This window comes from Heptranchias perlo, chromosome 42 (genome assembly GCF_035084215.1).
Source record: "Heptranchias perlo isolate sHepPer1 chromosome 42, sHepPer1.hap1, whole genome shotgun sequence".
NCBI lineage: Eukaryota > Metazoa > Chordata > Chondrichthyes > Hexanchiformes > Hexanchidae > Heptranchias > Heptranchias perlo.
Genome location: NC_090366.1, coordinates 7221824 through 7247255, shown reverse-complemented (window position 1 = coordinate 7247255; position 25432 = coordinate 7221824). Strand labels below are relative to the sequence as shown.

General features: G+C 49.3%; 1 protein-coding gene across 1 annotated transcript in view; it reads left to right on the top strand.

Moving 5' to 3' along the window:
- LOC137306118 (multiple epidermal growth factor-like domains protein 8) overlaps positions 1-25432 on the top strand; it is a gene marked incomplete at its 3' end in the record, with an annotated part of 176640 nt that overhangs the window by 39788 nt on the left and 111420 nt on the right. Inside the window, exons 6-7 of the mRNA XM_067975179.1 lie at positions 4201-4372; positions 6865-7028. Coding sequence (XP_067831280.1) covers positions 4201-4372; positions 6865-7028 — 336 coding nt within the window. The remainder of the gene's footprint in view (positions 1-4200; positions 4373-6864; positions 7029-25432) is intronic.

Here is a 25432-nt window from a genome sequence, read left to right as displayed (position 1 = left end):
ACTCTGTGTTACTGTCAGTAATACACAGGGACCCTGTACACCCTGTGTTACTGTCAGTAATACACAGGGACCCTGTACACTCTGTGTTACTGTCAGTAATACACAGGGACCCTGTACACTCTGTGTTACTGTCAGTAATACACAGGGACCCTGTACACTCTGTGTTACTGTCAGTAATACACAGGGACCCTGGACACTCTGTGTTACTGTCAGTAATACACAGGGACCCTGTACACCCTGTGTTACTGTCAGTAATACACAGGGACCCTGTACACCCTGTGTTACTGTCAGTAATACACAGGGACCCTGTACACCCTGTGTTACTGTCAGTAATACACAGGGACCCTGTACACTCTGTGTTACTGTCAGTAATACACAGGGACCCTGTACACCCTGTGTTACTGTCAGTAATACACAGGGACCCTGTACACCCTGTGTTACTGTCAGTAATACACAGGGACCCTGTACACCCTGTGTTACTGTCAGTAATACACAGGGACCCTGTACACTCTGTGTTACTGTCAGTAATACACAGGGACCCTGTACACTCTGTGTTACTGTCAGTAATACACAGGGACCCTGTACACCCTGTGTTACTGTCAGTAATACACAGGGACCCTGTACACCCTGTGTTACTGTCAGTAATACACAGGGACCCTGTACACCCTGTGTTACTGTCAGTAATACACAGGGACCCTGTACACCCTGTGTTACTGTCAGTAATACACAGGGACCCTGTACACCCTGTGTTACTGTCAGTAATACACAGGGACCCTGTACACTCTGTGTTACTGTCAGTAATACACAGGGACCCTGTACACCCTGTGTTACTGTCAGTAATACACAGGGACCCTGTACACCCTGTGTTACTGTCAGTAATACACAGGGACCCTGTACACTCTGTGTTACTGTCAGTAATACACAGGGACCCCTGTACACTCTGTGTTACTGTCAGTAATACACAGGGACCCTGTACACCCTGTGTTACTGTCAGTAATACACAGGGACCCTGTACACCCTGTGTTACTGTCAGTAATACACAGGGACCCTGTACACCCTGTGTTACTGTCAGTAATACACAGGGACCCTGTACACCCTGTGTTACTGTCAGTAATACACAGGGACCCTGTACACCCTGTGTTACTGTCAGTAATACACAGGGACCCTGTACACTCTGTGTTACTGTCAGTAATACACAGGGACCCTGTACACTCTGTGTTACTGTCAGTAATACACAGGGACCCTGTACACTCTGTGTTACTGTCAGTAATACACAGGGACCCTGGACACTCTGTGTTACTGTCAGTAATACACAGGGACCCTGTACACCCTGTGTTACTGTCAGTAATACACAGGGACCCTGTACACCCTGTGTTACTGTCAGTAATACACAGGGACCCTGTACACCCTGTGTTACTGTCAGTAATACACAGGGACCCTGTACACTCTGTGTTACTGTCAGTAATACACAGGGACCCTGTACACTCTGTGTTACTGTCAGTAATACACAGGGACCCTGTACACCCTGTGTTACTGTCAGTAATACACAGGGACCCTGTACACCCTGTGTTACTGTCAGTAATACACAGGGACCCTGTACACTCTGTGTTACTGTCAGTAATACACAGGGACCCTGTACACCCTGTGTTACTGTCAGTAATACACAGGGAGCCTGGTTTTTCTCAATACGTTCATGGGATGTGGGCGTCGCTGGCGAGGCCGGCATTTATTGCCCATCCCGAATTGCCCTTGAGAAGGTGGTGGTGAGCCGCCTCCTTGAACCGCTGCAGTCCGTGTGGTGAAGGTTCTCCCACGGTGCTGTTCGGTGGGATATTGTCTCAGTGACAGTAAAGGACCTGTCCCAAGTCAGAATGGGCTGTGGTTTCGAGGTGATGCTATTCCCACGATATTACTGCTCTTGTCGTTTTTGGACAGAGAGATCACGGATTTGGGTGCTGCTGTCGCAGTAATCTTGGTGAGTTGCTGAAGAGCATCCTGTAGATAATAAACCCTGCAGCCTGGCATTGTTGACGGTCATGGGGAGATGGCTGGTCTTTCTCTTCTTCAAAATGGTCATTATTTGCAGCACCACCTCCCTTCACCCCTCCACTGAGTCTGATTTGTCACACTGCTGGTCCGACATCCAGTACTGGGTGAGCAAAAATTTCCTCCAACTAAATATTGGGAAGACTGAAGCCATTGTCTTTGGTCCCCGCCACAAACTCCGTTCCCGACTCACCGACTCCACCCCTCTCCCCGGCCACTGTCTGAGGCTGAACCAGACTGTTCGCAACCTCGGCGTCCTATTTGATCCTGAGATGAGCTTCTGACCCCATATCCTCTCCATCACCAAGACCGCCTACTTCCACCTCCGTAACATCGCCCGTCCCCGCCCCTGGCTCAGCTCATCTGCTGCTGAAACCCTCATCCATGTCTTTGTTACCTCCAGACTCCACTATTCCAGTGCTCTCCTGGCCGGCCTCCCATCTTCCACCCTCCATAAACTCCAGCTCATCCAAAACTCTGCTGCCCGTACCCGAACTCGCACCAAGTCCCGTTCTCCCATCACCCCCTGTGCTCGCTGACCTACATTGGCTCCCGGTCCGGGAATGCCTCGATTTAAAAATTCTCATCCTTGTTTTCAAATCCCTCCATGGCCTCGCCCCTCCCTATCTCTGTAACCTCCTCCAGCCCTACAACCCTCCGAGATCTCTGCGCTCCTCCAGCTCCTTAAAACTTACCTCTTTGACCAAACTTTTTATCACCTGTCCTAATATCGCCTTTCTGACTTGGTGTCAAATTTTGTTTGATAATCGCTCCTGTGAAGCACCTTGGGATGTTTTGCGACATTAAAGGCGCTATATAAATGCAAGTTGTTGTAGGTGATGTGAATGCTACTTGCCACTTGTCAGCCCCAGCCTCGGTCTGATCCAGGTCCTAGTCTGGGCAGCTTCATTATCAGAGGGGTTCTGAATGGAGCTGAACATTGTGGAATTATCAGTGAACAGCCCACTCCTGACCTTATGATGGAGGGAAGGTCATTGATGAAGCAGCTGAAGATGGTTGGGCCGAGGACACTGCCCTGAGGAACTCCTGCAGCAATGTCCTGGGGCTGAGATGATTGGCCTCCAATAACCATCTCCCTGTGGGTCAGGATGACTCCAGCCACTGGAGGGTTTTCCCTTTGACCTGTTGTGCTCAGGCTCCTTGCTGTCACACTCGGTCAAATGCAGCTTTAATGTGGAAGACAGTCACTCTCTCTCACCTCTCCTCAGCTCGTGTCCATGTCTGGGTCAGGGCTGCGATGAGATCTGGAGCTGAGTTGTTCTGGTGTCGGTGAGCTGGTCGTCGGCGAGTCGGTGGTCGCTGGTCGGTGGTCGGCGGTTAGCGAGCCGGTGGTCGGCGGTTGGCGAGTTGGTGGTCGGCGGTTAGCGAGCCGGTGGTCGGCGTGTTGGTGGTCGGCGTGTTGGTGGTCGGCGTGTTGGTGGTCGGCGTGTTGGTGGTCGGCGAGTTGGTGGTCGGTGAGTCGGTGGTCGGTGGTCGGCGGTTAGCGAGCCGGTGGTCGGCGAGTTGGTGGTCGGCGAGTTGGTGGTCGGCGAGTTGGTGGTCGGTGAGTCGGTGGTCGGCGAGTTGGTGGTCGGCGGTTAGCGAGTTGGTGGTCGGTGAGTCGGTGGTCGGCGGTTAGCGAGCCGGTGGTCGGCGAGTCGGTGGTCGGCGAGTCGGTGGTCGGCGAGTCGGTGGTCGGCGAGTCGGTGGTCGGCGAGTCGGTGGTCGGCGAGTCGGTGGTCGGCGAGTCGGTGGTCGGCGAGTTGGTGGTCGGCGAGTCGGTGGTCGGTAGTCGGCGAGCTGGTGGTCGGTAGTCGGCGGTCGGTAGTCGGCGAGCTGGTGGTCGGTAGTCGGCGGTCGGTAGTCGGCGAGCTGGTGGTCGGTAGTCGGCGGTCGGTAGTCGGCGAGCTGGTGGTCGGTAGTCGGCGGTCGGTAGTCGGCGAGCTGGTGTAGTTTGACAGCTCCTCCCATCACTTTATGATGATTGGGAAGAGACTGACAGACCGGGAGTTGGCAGATTAGATTCTTGTGGATCTATCGGATTCTATCAGGGCCTGTGCTGTGTCGGTAACTGGACCGGGAGCCCCGGTATCAGTGATGAAGGTTTGCTGGAGGATTCCCAGTGTCCTCATCTTCCTCTTTTCCTTGCTGCAGTGGGACGTTCTGCCCCGTGTTGCTGGTCACACTCTGACCCATCGCCGGAACTCGACCCTGCTCCTGGTGGGAGGCTATTCCCCGGAGAACGGCTTCAATAACAAACTTCTGGAGTACAGTGTGGACTCGGGAACATGGAGCGTCAGTCGGCACACAGGGAGTGCACCCACAGGTCGGGTCAGGAGAGAGAGGGGGCCCCGAACCCCCCGAGCCCCCCACACACCGAACCCCCCGAGCCCCCCACACACCGAACCCCCCGCACACCGAGCCCCCCGCACACCGAGCCCCCCGCACACCGAGCCCCCCGCACACCGAGCCCCCCGCACACCGAGCCCCCCGCACACCGAGCCCCCCGCACACCGAGCCCCCCGCACACCGAGCCCCCCGCACACCGAGCCCCCCGCACACCGAGCCCCCCGCACACCGAGCCCCCCGCACACCGAGCCCCCCGCACACCGAGCCCCCCGCACACCGAGCCCCCCGCACACCGAGCCCCCCGCACACCGAGCCCCCCGCACACCGAGCCCCCCGCACACCGAGCCCCCCGCACACCGAGCCCCCCGCACACCGAGCCCCCCGCACACCGAGCCCCCCGCACACCGAGCCCCCCGCACACCGAGCCCCCCGCACACCGAGCCCCCCGCACACCGAGCCCCCCGCACACCGAGCCCCCCGCACACCGAGCCCCCCGCACACCGAGCCCCCCGCACACCGAGCCCCCCGCACACCGAGCCCCCCGCACACCGAGCCCCCCGCACACCGAGCCCCCCGCACACCGAGCCCCCCGCACACCGAGCCCCCCGCACACCGAGCCCCCCGCACACCGAGCCCCCCGCACACCGAGCCCCCCGCACACCGAGCCCCCCGCACACCGAGCCCCCCGCACACCGAGCCCCCCGCACACCGAGCCCCCCGCACACCGAGCCCCCCGCACACCGAGCCCCCCGCACACCGAGCCCCCCGCACACCGAGCCCCCCGCACACCGAGCCCCCCGCACACCGAGCCCCCCGCACACCGAGCCCCCCGCACACCGAGCCCCCCGCACACCGAGCCCCCCGCACACCGAGCCCCCCGCACACCGAGCCCCCCGCACACCGAGCCCCCCGCACACCGAGCCCCCCGCACACCGAGCCCCCCGCACACCGAGCCCCCCGCACACCGAGCCCCCCGCACACCGAGCCCCCCGCACACCGAGCCCCCCGCACACCGAGCCCCCCGCACACCGAGCCCCCCGCACACCGAGCCCCCCGCACACCGAGCCCCCCGCACACCGAGCCCCCCGCACACCGAGCCCCCCGCACACCGAGCCCCCCGCACACCGAGCCCCCCGCACACCGAAACCCCCAAACCCCCCACACAGTCCCGCCCCCACACGCCGAACCCCCAAAACCTCACAACGAGCCCCACTCACTCAGCGAACCCTCGAACCGCCCACGCACTGAAGCCCCGAACCGCAGTGAACCCCACACCCTCCAAACTCTGCACCCCCCAGACCCCAAACCCCCGAAACGTCCGCACAACGAACCCCACGGGCCGAGCCCCCGAACCCTCCGCACAACGAACCCCACGGGCCGAGCCCCCGAACCCTCCGCACAACGAACCCCACGGGCCGAGCCCCCGAACCCTCCGCACAACGAACCCCACGGGCCGAGCCCCCGAACCCTCCGCACAACGAACCCCACGGGCCGAGCCCCCGAACCCTCCGCACAACGAACCCCACGGGCCGAGCCCCCGAACCCTCCGCACAACGAACCCCACGGGCCGAGCCCCCGAACCCTCCGCACAACGAACCCCACGGGCCGAACCCCCGAACCCTCCGCACAACGAACCCCACGGGCCGAGCCCCCGAAACCTCCGCACAACGAACCCCACGGGCCGAGCCCCCGAAACCTCCGCACAACGAACCCCACGGGCCGAGCCCCCGAACCCTCCGCACAACGAACCCCACGGGCCGAGCCCCCGAAACCTCCGCACAACGAACCCCACAGGCCGAGCCCCCGCACCCTCCGCACAACGAACCCCACAGGCCGAGCCCCCGAAACCTCCGCACAACGAACCCCACAGGCCGAGCCCCCGCACCCTCCGCACAACGAACCCCACAGGCCGAGCCCCCGAAACCCTCCGCACAACGAACCCCACAGGCCGAGCCCCCGAAACCTCCGCACAACGAACCCCACAGGCCGAGCCCCCGAAACCTCCGCACAACGAACCCCACAGGCCGAGCCCCCGAAACCTCCGCACAACGAACCCCACAGGCCGAGCCCCCGAAACCTCCGCACAACGAACCCCACAGGCCGAGCCCCCGAAACCTCCGCACAACGAACCCCACAGGCCGAGCCCCCGAAACCCTCCGCACAACGAACCCCACAGGCCGAGCCCCCGAAACCCTCCGCACAACGAACCCCACAGGCCGAGCCCCCGAAACCCTCCGCACAACGAACCCCACACGCCAAACCCCTGAAACCCCACGCACCGAACCCCAGGACCCCCACTATGAAACCCGGCACAAGCCGAACCACCACACCCCAGGCCCCTCACACGACGAACCCCCGTACACCCCACACACCGAGCCACCGCAGACCCCGAACCCCAGCCGAAGGTGGTCAGGGCATGCAGTATGGAGTCATTTTCTCGATGTTGATCAAGCCATTTCTTGCCCACAGGTTTATACGGCCACTCAGCAGTCTATCACCAGCCCACTGATGCTCTCTACGTGTTCGGTGGATACCGATTTTACCTGGAAACTGTTTCTGCTTCATGCGAACTGTACAGTTTATACCACCCCAACCTGACCTGGAGCCTCCTTGCACCGTCACACGGCACAAAGGTACGGAGCAAAGGGTTTCGATCCATTTCCGGGCGCGGGAGGACGTGTGGAGAATAGAATTCCATTACTGAGAGACACGTGTGGAGAATAGAATTCCATTACAGAGGGGGACGTGTGGAGAATAGAATTCCATTACTGAGGGACACGTGTGGAGAATAGAATTCCATTACTGAGGGACACGTGTGGAGAATAGAATTCCATTACAGAGGGGGACGTGTGGAGAATAGAATTCCATTACTGAGGGACACGTGTGGAGAATAGAATTCCATTACTGAGGGACACGTGTGGAGAATAGAATTCCATTACTGAGGGACACATGTGGAGAATAGAATTCCATGACTGAGGGACACGTGTGGAGAATAGAATTCCATTACTGAGGGACACGTGTGGAGAATAGAATTCCATTACAGAGGGGGACGTGTGGAGAATAGAATTCCATTACTGAGGGACACGTGTGGAGAATAGAATTCCATTACTGAGGGACACGTGTGGAGAATAGAATTCCATTACTGAGGGGACACGTGTGGAGAATAGAATTCCATTACAGAGGGGGACGTGTGGAGAATAGAATTCCATTACTGAGGGACACGTGTGGAGAATAGAATTCCATTACTGAGGGACACGTGTGGAGAATAGAATTCCATTACAGAGGGGGACGTGTGGAGAATAGAATTCCATTACTGAGGGACACGTGTGGAGAATAGAATTCCATTACTGAGGGACACGTGTGGAGAATAGAATTCCATTACTGAGGGACACATGTGGAGAATAGAATTCCATGACTGAGGGACACGTGTGGAGAATAGAATTCCATTACTGAGGGACACGTGTGGAGAATAGAATTCCATTACTGAGGGACACGTGTGGAGAATAGAATTCCATTACTGAGGGACACATGTGGAGAATAGAATTCCATGACTGAGGGACACGTGTGGAGAATAGAATTCCATTACTGAGGGACACGTGTGGAGAATAGAATTCCATTACAGAGGGGGACGTGTGGAGAATAGAATTCCATTACTGAGGGACACGTGTGGAGAATAGAATTCCATTACTGAGGGACACGTGTGGAGAATAGAATTCCATTACTGAGGGACACGTGTGGAGAATAGAATTCCATTACTGAGGGACACGTGTGGAGAATAGAATTCCATTACTGAGGGACACGTGTGGAGAATAGAATTCCATTACTGAGGGACACGTGTGGAGAATAGAATTCCATTACTGAGGGACACGTGTGGAGAATAGAATTCCATTACTGAGGGGGACGTGTGGAGAATAGAATTCCATTACTGAGGGACACGTGTGGAGAATAGAATTCCATTACAGAGGGACACGTGTGGAGAATAGAATTCCATTACTGAGGGGACGTGTGGAGAATAGAATTCCATTACTGAGGGACACGTGTGGAGAATAGAATTCCATTACTGAGGGGACGTGTGTAGAATAGAATTCCATTACTGAGGGACACGTGTGGAGAATAGAATTCCATTACAGAGGGACACGTGTGGAGAATAGAATTCCATGACTGAGAGACACGTGTGGAGAATAGAATTCCATTACAGAGGGACACGTGTGGAGAATAGAATTCCATTACTGAGGGGACGTGTGGAGAATAGAATTCCATTACAGAGGGACACGTGTGGAGAATAGAATTCCATTACTGAGGGGACGTGTGGAGAATAGAATTCCATTACTGAGGGACACGTGTGGAGAATAGAATTCCATTACTGAGGGACACGTGTGGAGAATAGAATTCCATTACTGAGGGGACGTGTGGAGAATAGAATTCCATTACTGAGGGACACGTGTGGAGAATAGAATTCCATTACTGAGGGGACGTGTGGAGAATAGAATTCCATTACTGAGGGACACGTGTGGAGAATAGAATTCCATTACTGAGGGGACGTGTGGAGAATAGAATTCCATTACAGAGGGACACGTGTGGAGAATAGAATTCCATTACTGAGGGGACGTGTGGAGAATAGAATTCCATTACAGAGGGACACGTGTGGAGAATAGAATTCCATTACTGAGGGGGACGTGTGGAGAATAGAATTCCATTACAGAGGGACACGTGTGGAGAATAGAATTCCATTACTGAGGGGACGTGTGGAGAATAGAATTCCATTACTGAGGGACACGTGTGGAGAATAGAATTCCATTACTGAGGGACACGTGTGGAGAATAGAATTCCATTACTGAGGGGGACGTGTGGAGAATAGAATTCCATAACTGAGAGACACGTGTGGAGAATAGAATTCCATTACTGAGGGGACGTGTGTAGAATAGAATTCCATTACTGAGGGACACGTGTGGAGAATAGAATTCCATTACTGAGGGGACGTGTGTAGAATAGAATTCCATTACTGAGGGACACGTGTGGAGAATAGAATTCCATTACTGAGGGGACGTGTGTAGAATAGAATTCCATTACTGAGGGACACGTGTGGAGAATAGAATTCCATTACTGAGGGGGACGTGTGGAGAATAGAATTCCATAACTGAGAGACACGTGTGGAGAATAGAATTCCATTACTGAGGGACACGTGTGGAGAATAGAATTCCATGACTGAGAGACACGTGTGGAGAATAGAATTCCATTACAGAGGGACACGTGTGGAGAATAGAATTCCATTACTGAGGGGACGTGTGGAGAATAGAATTCCATTACTGAGGGGACGTGTGGAGAATAGAATTCCATTACTGAGGGACACGTGTGGAGAATAGAATTCCATTACTGAGGGACACGTGTGGAGAATAGAATTCCATTACTGAGGGACACGTGTGGAGAATAGAATTCCATTACTGAGGGGGACGTGTGGAGAATAGAATTCCATTACTGAGGGGGACGTGTGGAGAATAGAATTCCATTACAGAGGGACACGTGTGGAGAATAGAATTCCATTACTGAGGGGACGTGTGGAGAATAGAATTCCATTACTGAGGGACACGTGTGGAGAATAGAATTCCATTACAGAGGGGGACGTGTGGAGAATAGAATTCCATTACTGAGGGGACGTGTGGAGAATAGAATTCCATTACTGAGGGACACGTGGAGAATAGAATTCCATTACAGAGGGGGACGTGTGGAGAATAGAATTCCATTACTGAGGGACACGTGTGGAGAATAGAATTTCATTACTGAGGGACACGTGTGGAGAATAGAATTCCATTACTGAGGGGGACGTGTGGAGAATAGAATTCCATTACTGAGGGACACGTGTGGAGAATAGAATTCCATTACTGAGGGGACACGTGTGGAGAATAGAATTCCATTACTGAGTGGACGTGTGGAGAATAGAATTCCATTACTGAGGGGACGTGTGGAGAATAGAATTCCATTACTGAGGGACACGTGTGGAGAATAGAATTCCATTACTGAGGGGGACGTGTGGAGAATAGAATTCCATTACTGAGGGACACGTGTGGAGAATAGAATTCCATTACTGAGGGGGACGTGTGGAGAATAGAATTCCATTCCTGAGGGGACGTGTGGAGAATAGAATTCCATTACTGAGGGGGACGTGTGGAGAATAGAATTCCATTACTGAGGGACACGTGTGGAGAATAGAATTCCATTCCTGAGGGGACGTGTGGAGAATAGAATTCCATTACTGAGGGGGACGTGTGGAGAATAGAATTCCATTACTGAGGGACACGTGTGGAGAATAGAATTCCATTCCTGAGGGGACGTGTGGAGAATAGAATTCCATTACTGAGGGGACACGTGTGGAGAATAGAATTCCATTACTGAGGGACACGTGTGGAGAATAGAATTCCATTACTGAGGGACACGTGTGGAGAATAGAATTCCATTACTGAGGGGACACGTGTGGAGAATAGAATTCCATTACTGAGGGACACGTGTGGAGAATAGAATTCCATTGCTGAGGGACACGTGTGTAGAATAGAATTCCATTACTGAGGGGGACGTGTGGAGAATAGAATTCCATTACTGAGTGGACGTGTGGAGAATAGAATTCCATTACTGAGGGGACGTGTGGAGAATAGAATTCCATTACTGAGGGACACATGTGGAGAATAGAATTCCATTACTGAGGGGACACGTGTGGAGAATAGAATTCCATTACTGAGGGACACGTGTGGAGAATAGAATTCCATTACTGAGGGACACGTGTGGAGAATAGAATTCCATTACTGAGGGGACACGTGTGGAGAATAGAATTCCATTACTGAGGGACACGTGTGGAGAATAGAATTCCATTACTGAGGGACACGTGCGGAGAATAGAATTCCATTACTGAGGGGACACGTGTGGAGAATAGAATTCCATTACTGAGGGACACGTGTGGAGAATAGAATTCCATTGCTGAGGGACACGTGTGTAGAATAGAATTCCATTACTGAGGGGACGTGTGTAGAATAGAATTCCATTACTGAGGGGGACGTGTGGAGAATAGAATTCCATTACTGAGGGGACACGTGTGGAGAATAGAATTCCATTACTGAGGGGGACGTGTGGAGAATAGAATTCCATTCCTGAGGGGACGTGTGGAGAATAGAATTCCATTACTGAGGGACACGTGTGGAGAATAGAATTCCATTACTGAGGGGACGTGTGGAGAATAGAATTCCATTCCTGAGGGGACGTGTGGAGAATAGAATTCCATTACTGAGGGACACGTGTGGAGAATAGAATTCCATTACTGAGGGGGACGTGTGGAGAATAGAATTCCATTCCTGAGTGGACGTGTGGAGAATAGAATTCCATTACTGAGGGACACGTGTGGAGAATAGAATTCCATTACTGAGGGACACGTGTGGAGAATAGAATTCCATTACTGAGGGGGACGTGTGGAGAATAGAATTCCATTACTGAGGGGACGTGTGGAGAATAGAATTCCATTGCAGAGGGGGACACGTGTGGAGAATAGAATTCCATTACTGAGTGGACGTGTGGAGAATAGAATTCCATTACTGAGGGACACGTGTGGAGAATAGAATTCCATTACTGAGGGGACACGTGTGGAGAATAGAATTCCATTACTGAGGGGACGTGTGTAGAATAGAATTCCATTACTGAGGGACACGTGTGGAGAATAGAATTCCATTACTGAGGGGACGTGTGGAGAATAGAATTCCATTACTGAGGGACACGTGTGGAGAATAGAATTCCATGACTGAGGGACACGTGTGGAGAATAGAATTCCATTACTGAGGGACACGTGTGGAGAATAGAATTCCATGACTGAGGGACACGTGGAGAATAGAATTCCATTACTGAGGGGACGTGTGGAGAACAGAATTCCATTACTGAGGGACACGTGTGGAGAATAGAATTCCATTACTGAGGGACACGTGTGGAGAATAGAATTCCATTACTGAGGGACACGTGTGGAGAATAGAATTCCATTACTGAGGGACACGTGTGGAGAACAGAATTCCATTACTGAGGGACACGTGTGGAGAATAGAATTCCATTACTGAGGGACACATGTGGAGAATAGAATTCCATTACTGAGGGGACGTGTGGAGAATAGAATTCCATTACTGAGGGACACGTGTGGAGAATAGAATTCCATTACTGAGGGACACGTGTGGAGAATAGAATTCCATTACTGAGGGGACGTGTGGAGAATAGAATTCCATTACTGAGGGACACGTGTGGAGAATAGAATTCCATTACTGAGGGACACGTGTGGAGAATAGAATTCCATTACTGAGGGGACGTGTGGAGAATAGAATTCCATTACTGAGGGACACGTGTGGAGAATAGAATTCCATTACTGAGGGACACGTGTGGAGAATAGAATTCCATTACTGAGGGACACATGTGGAGAATAGAATTCCATTACTGAGGGGACGTGTGGAGAATAGAATTCCATTACTGAGGGGACGTGTGGAGAATAGAATTCCATTACTGAGGGACACATGTGGAGAATAGAATTCCATGACTGAGGGACACGTGTGGAGAATAGAATTCCATTACTGAGGGACACGTGTGGAGAATAGAATTCCATGACTGAGGGACACGTGGAGAATAGAATTCCATTACTGAGGGACACGTGTGGAGAATAGAATTCCATGACTGAGGGACACGTGGAGAATAGAATTCCATGACTGAGGGACACGTGTGGAGAATAGAATTCCATTCCTGAGGGGGACGTGTGGAGAATAGAATTCCATTACTGAGGGACACGTGTGGAGAATAGAATTCCATTACTGAGGGGGACGTGTGGAGAATAGAATTCCATTACTGAGGGGGACGTGTGGAGAACAGAATTCCATTACTGAGGGACACGTGTGGAGAATAGAATTCCATGACTGAGGGACACGTGTGGAGAATAGAATTCCATTACTGAGGGACACGTGTGGAGAATAGAATTCCATGACTGAGGGACACGTGTGGAGAATAGAATTCCATTACTGAGGGACACGTGTGGAGAACAGAATTCCATTACTGAGGGGGACGTGTGGAGAATAGAATTCCATTACTGAGGGACACGTGTGGAGAACAGAATTCCATTACTGAGGGACACGTGTGGAGAATAGAATTCCATTACTGAGGGACACGTGTGGAGAATAGAATTCCATTACTGAGGGACACATGTGGAGAATAGAATTCCATTACTGAGGGACACGTGTGGAGAACAGAATTCCATTACTGAGGGACACGTGTGGAGAATAGAATTCCATTACTGAGGGACACATGTGGAGAATAGAATTCCATTACTGAGGGACACGTGTGGAGAACAGAATTCCATTACTGAGGGACACGTGTGGAGAATAGAATTCCATTACTGAGGGACACGTGTGGAGAATAGAATTCCATTACTGAGGGACACGTGTGGAGAATAGAATTCCATTACTGAGGGACACGTGTGGAGAATAGAATTCCATTACTGAGGGACACGTGTGGAGAATAGAATTCCATTACTGAGGGACACATGTGGAGAATAGAATTCCATTACTGAGGGACACGTGTGGAGAACAGAATTCCATTACTGAGGGACACGTGTGGAGAACAGAATTCCATTACTGAGGGGGACGTGTGGAGAATAGAATTCCATTACTGAGGGACACGTGTGGAGAATAGAATTCCATTACTGAGGGACACGTGTGGAGAATAGAATTCCATTACTGAGGGACACGTGTGGAGAATAGAATTCCATTACTGAGAGACACGTGTGGAGAATAGAATTCCATTACTGAGGGACACGTGTGGAGAATAGAATTCCATTACTGAGGGGGACGTGTGGAGAATAGAATTCCATTACTGAGGGACACGTGTGGAGAATAGAATTCCATTACTGAGGGACACGTGTGGAGAATAGAATTCCATTACTGAGGGACACATGTGGAGAATAGAATTCCATTACTGAGGGACACGTGTGGAGAACGGAATTCCATTACTGAGGGACACGTGTGGAGAATAGAATTCCATTACTGAGGGACACGTGTGGAGAATAGAATTCCATAACTGAGGGACACGTGTGGAGAATAGAATTCCATAACTGAGGGACACGTGTGGAGAATAGAATTCCATTACTGAGGGACACGTGTGGAGAATAGAATTCCATTACTGAGGGGACGTGTGGAGAATAGAATTCCATTACTGAGGGACACGTGTGGAGAATAGAATTCCATAACTGAGGGACACGTGTGGAGAATAGAATTCCATTTCTGAGGGGACGTGTGGAGAATAGAATTCCATTACTGAGGGACACGTGTGGAGAATAGAATTCCATAACTGAGGGACACGTGTGGAGAATAGAATTCCATTACTGAGGGGACGTGTGGAGAATAGAATTCCATTACTGAGGGGACGTGTGGAGAATAGAATTCCATTACTGAGGGACACGTGTGGAGAATAGAATTCCATAACTGAGGGACACGTGTGGAGAATAGAATTCCATTTCTGAGGGGACGTGTGGAGAATAGAATTCCATTACTGAGGGACACGTGTGGAGAATAGAATTCCATAACTGAGGGACACGTGTGGAGAATAGAATTCCATTACTGAGGGGACGTGTGGAGAATAGAATTCCATTACAGAGGGACACGTGTGGAGAATAGAATTCCATTACTGAGGGACACGTGTGGAGAATAGAATTCCATTACTGAGGGACACGTGCGGAGAATAGAATTCCATTACTGAGGGACACGTGTGGAGAATAGAATTCCATTACTGAGGGGACGTGTGGAGAATAGAATTCCATTACTGAGGGACACGTGCGGAGAATAGAATTCCATTACTGAGGGACACGTGTGGAGAATAGAATTCCATTACTGAGGGACACGTGTGGAGAATATAATTCCATTACTGAGGGGACGTGTGGAGAATAGAATTCCATTACCGAGGGACACGTGTGGAGAATAGAATTCCATTCTTGAGGGACACGTGTGGAGAATAGAATTCCATTACTGAGGGGACGTGTGGAGAATAGAATTCCATTACTGAGGGACACGTGTGGAGAATAGAATTCCATTCCTGAGGGACACGTGTGTTCAGAATAGAATTCCATTGCTGAGGGGACGTGTGGAGAATAGAATTCCATTACTGAGGGACACGTGTGGAGAATAGAATTCCATTACTGAGGGGACGTGTGGAGAATAGATTTCCATTACAGAGGGACACGTGTGGAGAATAGAATTCCATTACTGAGAGACACGTGTGGAGAATAGAATTCCATTACTGAGGGGACGTGTGGAGAATAGAATTCCATTACTGAGGGACACGTGTGGAGAATAGAATTCCATTACAGAGGGACACGTGTGGAGAATAGAATTCCATTACTGAGAGACACGTGTGGAGAATAGAATTCCATTACTGAGGGGACGTGTGGAGAATAGAATTCCATTACTGAGGGGGACGTGTGGAGAATAGAATTCCATTACTGAGGGACACGTGTGGAGAATGGAATTCCATTACTGATGGACACGTGTGGAGAATAGAATTCCATGACTGAGGGGACGTGTGGAGAATAGAATTCCATTACTGATGGACACGTGTGGAGAATAGAATTCCATTACTGAGGGGACGTGTGGAGAATAGAATTCCATTACTGAGGGGGACGTGTGGAGAATAGAATTCCATTACTGAGGGACACGTGTGGAGAATGGAATTCCATTACTGAGGGGACGTGTGGAGAATAGAATTCCATTACTGAGGGACACGTGTGGAGAATAGAATTCCATTACTGAGGGGACGTGTGGAGAATAGAATTCCATTACTGAGGGGGACGTGTGGAGAATAGAATTCCATTACTGAGGGACACGTGTGGAGAATAGAATTCCATTACTGAGGGGGACGTGTGGAGAATAGAATTCCATTACTGATGGACACGTGTGGAGAATAGAATTCCATTACTGAGGGGACGTGTGGAGAATAGAATTCCATTACTGAGGGGGACGTGTGGAGAATAGAATTCCATTACTGAGGGACACGTGTGGAGAATAGAATTCCATTACTGAGGGACACGTGCGGAGAATAGAATTCCATTACTGAGGGACACGTGTGGAGAATAGAATTCCATGACTGAGGGGACGTGTGGAGAATTGAATTCCATTACTGAGGGGACGTGTGGAGAATAGAATTCCATCACTGAGGGACACGTGTGGAGAATAGAATTCCATGACTGAGGGGACGTGTGGAGAATAGAATTCCATTACTGAGGGGGACGTGTGGAGAATAGAATTCCATTACTGAGGGGACGTGCGGAGAATAGAATTCCATTACTGAGGGACACGTGTGGAGAATAGAATTCCATGACTGAGGGGACGTGTGGAGAATAGAATTCCATTACTGATGGACACGTGTGGAGAATAGAATTCCATGACTGAGGGGACGTGTGGAGAATAGAATTCCATGACTGAGGGGACGTGTGGAGAATAGAATTCCATTACTGAGGGGACGTGTGGAGAATAGAATTCCATTACTGAGGGACACGTGTGGAGAATAGAATTCCATTACTGAGGGGACGTGTGGAGAATAGAATTCCATCACTGAGGGACACGTGTGGAGAATAGAATTCCATGACTGAGGGGACGTGTGGAGAATAGAATTCCATGACTGAGGGGGACGTGTGGAGAATAGAATTCCATTACTGAGGGGACGTGTGGAGAATTGAATTCCATTACTGAGGGGACGTGTGGAGAATAGAATTCCATCACTGAGGGACACGTGTGGAGAATAGAATTCCATGACTGAGGGGACGTGTGGAGAATAGAATTCCATTACTGATGGACACGTGTGGAGAATAGAATTCCATGACTGAGGGGACGTGTGGAGAATAGAATTCCATTACTGAGGGGACGTGTGGAGAATAGAATTCCATTACTGAGGGACACGTGTGGAGAATAGAATTCCATTACTGAGGGACACGTGTGGAGAATAGAATTCCATTACTGAGGGACACGTGTGGAGAATAGAATTCCATTACTGAGGGACACGTGTGGAGAATAGAATTCCATTACTGATGGACACGTGTGGAGAATAGAATTCCATTACTGAGGGACACGTGTGGAGAATAGAATTCCATTACTGAGGGGACACGTGTGGAGAATAGAATTCCATTACTGAGGGACACGTGTGGAGAATAGAATTCCATTACTGAGGGGACGTGTGGAGAATAGAATTCCATTACAGAGGGACACGTGTGGAGAATAGAATTCCATTACTGAGGGGACGTGTGTAGAATAGAATTCCATTACTGAGGGACACGTGTGGAGAATAGAATTCCATTACTGAGGGGACACGTGTGGAGAATAGAATTCCATTACTGAGGGACACGTGTGGAGAATAGAATTCCATTACTGATGGACACGTGTGGAGAATAGAATTCCATTACTGAGGGACACGTGTGGAGAATAGAATTCCATTACTGAGGGGACACGTGTGGAGAATAGAATTCCATTACTGAGGGACACGTGTGGAGAATAGAATTCCATTACTGAGGGGACGTGTGGAGAATAGAATTCCATTACTGAGGGACACGTGTGGAGAATAGAATTCCATTACTGAGGGGACGTGTGTAGAATAGAATTCCATTACTGAGGGACACGTGTGGAGAATAGAATTCCATTACTGAGGGGACACGTGTGGAGAATAGAATTCCATTACTGAGGGACACGTGTGGAGAATAGAATTCCATTACTGAGGGACATGTGTGGAGAATAGAATTCCATGACTGAGGGGACACGTGTGGAGAATAGAATTCCATAACTGAGGGACACGTGTGAAGAATAGAATTCCATTACTGAGGGGACACGTGTGGAGAATAGAATTCCATGACTGAGGGGACACGTGTGGAGAATAGAATTCCATTACTGAGGGACACGTGTGAAGAATAGAATTCCATTCCTGAGGGGGACGTGTGGAGAATAGAATTCCATTACTGAGGGACACGTGTGGAGAATAGAATTCCATTACTGAGGGACACGTGTGGAGAATAGAATTCCATTGCTGAGGGGGACGTGTGGAGAATAGAATTCCATTACTGAGAGACACGTGTGGAGAATAGAATTCCATTACTGAGGGACACGTGTGGAGAATATAATTCCATTACTGAGGGGACGTGCGGAGAATAGAATTCCATTGCTGAGGGACACGTGTGGAGAATAGAATTCCATTACTGAGGGGACGTGCGGAGAATAGAATTCCATTACTGAGGGGACGTGCGGAGAATAGAATTCCATTACTGAGGGACACGTGTGGAGAGTAGAATTCCATTACTGAGGGACACGTGTGGAGAATAGAATTCCTTTACTGAGGGACACGTGTGGAGAATAGAATTCCATTACTGAGGGACACGTGTGGAGAATAGAATTCCATTACTGAGGGACACGTGTGGAGAATAGAATTCCATTACTGAGGGGACGTGCGGAGAATAGAATTCCATTACTGAGGGGACGTGTGGAGAATAGAATTCCATTACTGAGGGGACGTGCGGAGAATAGAATTCCATTACTGAGGGACACGTGTGGAGAATTGAATTCCATCACTGAGAGACACGTGTGGAGAATAGAATTCCATTACTGAGGGACACGTGTGGAGAATTGAATTCCATCACTGAGAGACACGTGTGGAGAATAGAATTCCATTACTGAGGGGACACGTGTGGAGAACAGAATTCCATTACTGAGGGACACGTGTGGAGAATAGAATTCCATTACTGAGGGACACGTGTGGAGAATTGAATTCCATCACTGAGAGACACGTGTGGAGAATAGAATTCCATTACGGAGGGACACGTGTGGAGAATAGAATTCCATTATTGAGGGGACGTGTGGAGAATAGAATTCCATTACTGAGAGACACGTGTGGAGAATAGAATTCCATTACTGAGGGGACACGTGTGGAGAATGGAATTCCATTACTGAGGGACACGTGTGGAGAATAGAATTCCATTACTGAGGGACACGTGTGGAGAATTGAATTCCATTCCTGAGGGACATGTGTGGAGAATAGAATTCCATTACTGAGGGACACGTGTGGAGAATAGAATTCCATTACTGAGGGGGACGTGTGGAGAATAGAATTCCATTACTGAGGGACACGTGTGGAGAATAGAATTCCATTGCTGAGGGGACGTGCGGAGAATAGAATTCCATTACTGAGGGACACGTGTGGAGAATAGAATTCCATTACTGAGGGGACGTGTGGAGAATAGAATTCCATTACTGAGGGACACGTGTGGAGAATAGAATTCCATTACTGAGGGGACGTGTGTAGAATAGAATTCCATTACTGAGGGACACGTGTGGAGAATAGAATTCCATTACTGAGGGGACGTGTGGAGAATAGAATTCCATTACTGAGGGGACGTGTGGAGAATAGAATTCCATGACTGAGAGACACGTGTGGAGAATAGAATTCCATTACTGAGGGGACGTGTGGAGAATAGAATTCCATTACTGAGGGACACGTGTGGAGAATAGAATTCCATTACTGAGGGGACGTGTGGAGAATAGAATTCCATTACTGAGGGACACGTGTGGAGAATAGAATTCCATTACTGAGGGACACGTGTGGAGAATAGAATTCCATTACTGAGGGGACGTGTGGAGAATAGAATTCCATTACTGAGGGGACGTGTGGAGAATAGAATTCCATTACTGAGGGACACGTGTGGAGAATAGAATTCCATTCCTGAGGGACACGTGTGGAGAATAGAATTCCATTACTGAGGGGACGTGTGGAGAATAGAATTCCATTACTGAGGGACACGTGTGGAGAAGAGAATTCCATGACTGAGAGACACATGTGGAGAATAGAATTCCATTCCTGAGGGACACGTGTGGAGAATAGAATTCCATTACTGAGGGACACGTGTGGAGAATAGAATTCCATTACTGAGGGGACGTGTGGAGAATAGAATTCCATTACTGAGGGGACGTGTGGAGAATAGAATTCCATTCCTGAGGGACACGTGTGGAGAATAGAATTCCATTACTGAGGGACACGTGTGGAGAATAGAATTCCATTACTGAGGGACACGTGTGGAGAATAGAATTCCATTACTGAGGGACACGTGTGGAGAATAGAATTCCATTACTGAGGGACACGTGTGGAGAATAGAATTCCATTACTGAGGGACACGTGTGGAGAATAGAATTCCATTACTGAGGGGACGTGTGGAGAATAGAATTCCATTACTGAGGGACACGTGTGGAGAATTGAATTCCATTCCTGAGGGACATGTGTGGAGAATAGAATTCCATTACTGAGGGACACGTGTGGAGAATAGAATTCCATTACTGAGGGACACGTGTGGAGAATTGAATTCCATTCCTGAGGGACATGTGTGGAGAATAGAATTCCATTACTGAGGGACACGTGTGGAGAATAGAATTCCATTACTGAGGGGATGTGTGGAGAATAGAATTCCATTACTGAGGGACACGTGTGGAGAATAGAATTCCATTCCTGAGGGACACGTGTGGAGAATAGAATTCCATTACTGAGGGGATGTGTGGAGAATAGAATTCCATGACTGAGAGACACGTGCGGAGAATAGAATTCCATTACTGAGGGACACGTGTGGAGAATAGAATTCCATTCCTGAGGGACACGTGTGGAGAATAGAATTCCATTACTGAGGGGACACGTGTGGAGAATAGAATTCCATTACTGAGGGACACGTGTGGAGAATAGAATTCCATTACTGAGGGACACGTGTGGAGAATAGAATTCCATTACTGAGGGGACACGTGTGGAGAATAGAATTCCATTACTGAGGGACACGTGTGGAGAATAGAATTCCATTACTGAGGGGATGTGTGGAGAATAGAATTCCATGACTGAGAGACACGTGTGGAGAATAGAATTCCATTACTGAGGGACACGTGTGGAGAATAGAATTCCATTACTGAGGGACACGTGTGGAGAATTGAATTCCATTCCTGAGGGACATGTGTGGAGAATAGAATTCCATTACTGAGGGACACGTGTGGAGAATAGAATTCCATTACTGAGGGACACGTGTGGAGAATTGAATTCCATTCCTGAGGGACATGTGTGGAGAATAGAATTCCATTCCTGAGGGACACGTGTGGAGAATAGAATTCCATTACTGAGGGACATGTGTGGAGAATAGAATTCCATTACTGAGGGACATGTGTGGAGAATAGAATTCCATGACTGAGGGACACGTGTGGAGAGTAGAATTCCATTCCTGAGGGACACGTGTGGAGAATAGAATTCCATTCCTGAGGGGATGTGTGGAGAATAGAATTCCATTACTGAGGGGATGTGTGGAGAATGGAATTCCATTCCTGAGGGGACGTGTGGAGAATAGAATTCCATTACTGAGGGGACGTGTGGAGAATAGAATTCCATGACTGAGAGACACGTGTGGAGAATAGAATTCCATTACTGAGGGGACGTGTGGAGAATAGAATTCCATTACTGAGGGACACGTGTGGAGAATAGAATTCCATTACTGAGGGACACGTGTGGAGAATAGAATTCCATTCCTGAGGGGGACGTGTGGAGAATAGAATTCCATTACTGAGGGGACGTGTGGAGAATAGAATTCCATTGCTGAGGGACACGTGTGGAGAATAGAATTCCATGACTGAGAGACACGTGTGGAGAATAGAATTCCATTACTGAGGGGACGTGTGGAGAATAGAATTCCATTACTGAGGGGATGTGTGGAGAATAGAATTCCATTACTGAGGGACACGTGTGGAGAATAGAATTCCATTACTGAGGGACACGTGTGGAGAATAGAATTCCATTACTGAGGGACACGTGTGGAGAATAGAATTCCATTACTGAGGGACATGTGTGGAGAATAGAATTCCATTACTGAGGGACATGTGTGGAGAATAGAATTCCATTACTGAGGGGATGTGTGGAGAATAGAATTCCATGACTGAGGGACACGTGTGGAGAGTAGAATTCCATTCCTGAGGGACACGTGTGGAGAATAGAATTCCATTCCTGAGGGGATGTGTGGAGAATAGAATTCCATTACTGAGGGACATGTGTGGAGAATAGAATTCCATTCCTGAGGGACACGTGTGGAGAATAGAATTCCATTACTGAGGGACACGTGTGGAGAATAGAATTCCATTCCTGAGGGGGACGTGTGGAGAATAGAATTCCATTACTGAGGGACACGTGTGGAGAATAGAATTCCATTACAGAGGGGGACGTGTGGAGAATAGAATTCCATTACAGAGGGGGACGTGTGGAGAATAGAATTCCATTACTGAGGGGACGTGTGGAGAATAGAATTCCATTGCTGAGGGACACGTGTGGAGAATAGAATTCCATTACTGAGGGACACGTGTGGAGAATAGAATTCCATTACTGAGGGACACGTGTGGAGAATAGAATTCCATTACTGAGGGACACGTGTGGAGAATAGAATTCCATTACTGAGGGACATGTGTGGAGAATAGAATTCCATTACTGAGGGACATGTGTGGAGAATAGAATTCCATTACTGAGGGGACGTGTGGAGAGTAGAATTCCATTCCTGAGGGACATGTGTGGAGAATAGAATTCCATTACTGAGGGGATGTGTGGAGAATAGAATTCCATTACTGAGGGACATGTGTGGAGAATAGAATTCCATTACTGAGGGACATGTGTGGAGAATAGAATTCCATTACTGAGGGGACGTGTGGAGAGTAGAATTCCATTCCTGAGGGACATGTGTGGAGAATAGAATTCCATTACTGAGGGGACGTGTGGAGAATAGAATTCCATTACTGAGGGGATGTGTGGAGAATAGAATTCCATGACTGAGGGACACGTGTGGAGAATAGAATTCCATTACTGAGGGACACGTGTGGAGAATAGAATTCCATTACTGAGGGACATGTGTGGAGAATAGAATTCCATTACTGAGGGACATGTGTGGAGAATAGAATTCCATTACTGAGGGGACGTGTGGAGAGTAGAATTCCATTCCTGAGGGACATGTGTGGAGAATAGAATTCCATTACTGAGGGACATGTGTGGAGAATAGAATTCCATTACTGAGGGACATGTGTGGAGAATAGAATTCCATTACTGAGGGACATGTGTGGAGAATAGAATTCCATTCCTGAGGGACACGTGTGGAGAATAGAATTCCATTCCTGAGGGGACGTGTGGAGAATAGAATTCCATTACTGAGGGACACGTGTGGAGAATAGAATTCCATTACTGAGGGGATGTGTGGAGAATGGAATTCCATGACTGAGGGACACGTGTGGAGAATAGAATTCCATTCCTGAGGGGGACGTGTGGAGAATAGAATTCCATTACTGAGGGGACGTGTGGAGAATAGAATTCCATTGCTGAGGGACACGTGTGGAGAATAGAATTCCATTACTGAGGGACACGTGTGGAGAATAGAATTCCATTACTGAGGGACACGTGTGGAGAATAGAATTCCATGACTGAGAGACACGTGTGGAGAATAGAATTCCATTACTGAGGGGACGTGTGGAGAATAGAATTCCATTACTGAGGGGATGTGTGGAGAATAGAATTCCATTACTGAGGGACACGTGTGGAGAATAGAATTCCATTACTGAGGGACACGTGTGGAGAATAGAATTCCATTACTGAGGGACACGTGTGGAGAATAGAATTCCATTACTGAGGGACACGTGTGGAGAATAGAATTCCATTACTGAGGGACATGTGTGGAGAATTGAATTCCATTACTGAGGGACATGTGTGGAGAATAGAATTCCATTACTGAGGGACACGTGTGGAGAATAGAATTCCATTACTGAGAGACACGTGTGGAGAATAGAATTCCATTACTGAGGGACACGTGCGGAGAATAGAATTCCATGACTGAGAGACACGTGTGGAGAATAGAATTCCATTACTGAGGGGACGTGTGGAGAATAGAATTCCATGACTGAGAGACACGTGTGGAGAATAGAATTCCATTACTGAGGGACACGTGTGGAGAATAGAATTCCATGACTGAGGGACACGTGCGGAGAATAGAATTCCATGACTGAGAGACACGTGTGGAGAATAGAATTCCATGACTGAGGGACACGTGCGGAGAATTGAATTCCATTACTGAGAGACACGTGTGGAGAATAGAATTCCATTACTGAGGGACACGTGCGGAGAATAGAATTCCATGACTGAGAGACACGTGTGGAGAATAGAATTCCATTACTGAGGGACATGTGTGGAGAATTGAATTCCATTACTGAGAGACACGTGTGGAGAATAGAATTCCATTACTGAGGGACACGTGCGGAGAATAGAATTCCATGACTGAGAGACACGTGTGGAGAATAGAATTCCATCACTGAGGGACACGTGTGGAGAATAGAATTCCATTACTGAGGGGATGTGTGGAGAATAGAATTCCATGACTGAGAGACACGTGTGGAGAATAGAATTCCATTCCTGAGGGACATGTGTGGAGAATTGAATTCCATTACTGAGAGACACATGTGGAGAATAGAATTCCATTACTGAGGGACACGTGTGGAGAATTGAATTCCATTACTGAGGGACACGTGTGGAGAATTGAATTCCATTACTGAGGGGACACGTGTGGAGAATGGAATTCCATTCCTGAGGGACACGTGTGGAGAATAGAATTCCATTACTGAGGGACACGTGCGGAGAATAGAATTCCATTCCTGAGGGACACGTGTGGAGAATAGAATTCCATTACTGAGGGGACGTGTGGAGAATAGAATTCCATTACTGAGGGACACGTGCGGAGAATAGAATTCCATTCCTGAGGGACACGTGTGGAGAATAGAATTCCATTACTGAGGGGACGTGTGGAGAATAGAATTCCATTACTGAGGGGGACGTGTGGAGAATAGAATTCCATTACTGAGGGGACGTGTGGAGAATAGAATTCCATTCCTGAGGGACACGTGTGGAGAATTGAATTCCATTATTGAGGGACACGTGTGGAGAATAGAATTCCATTCCTGAGGGACACGTGTGG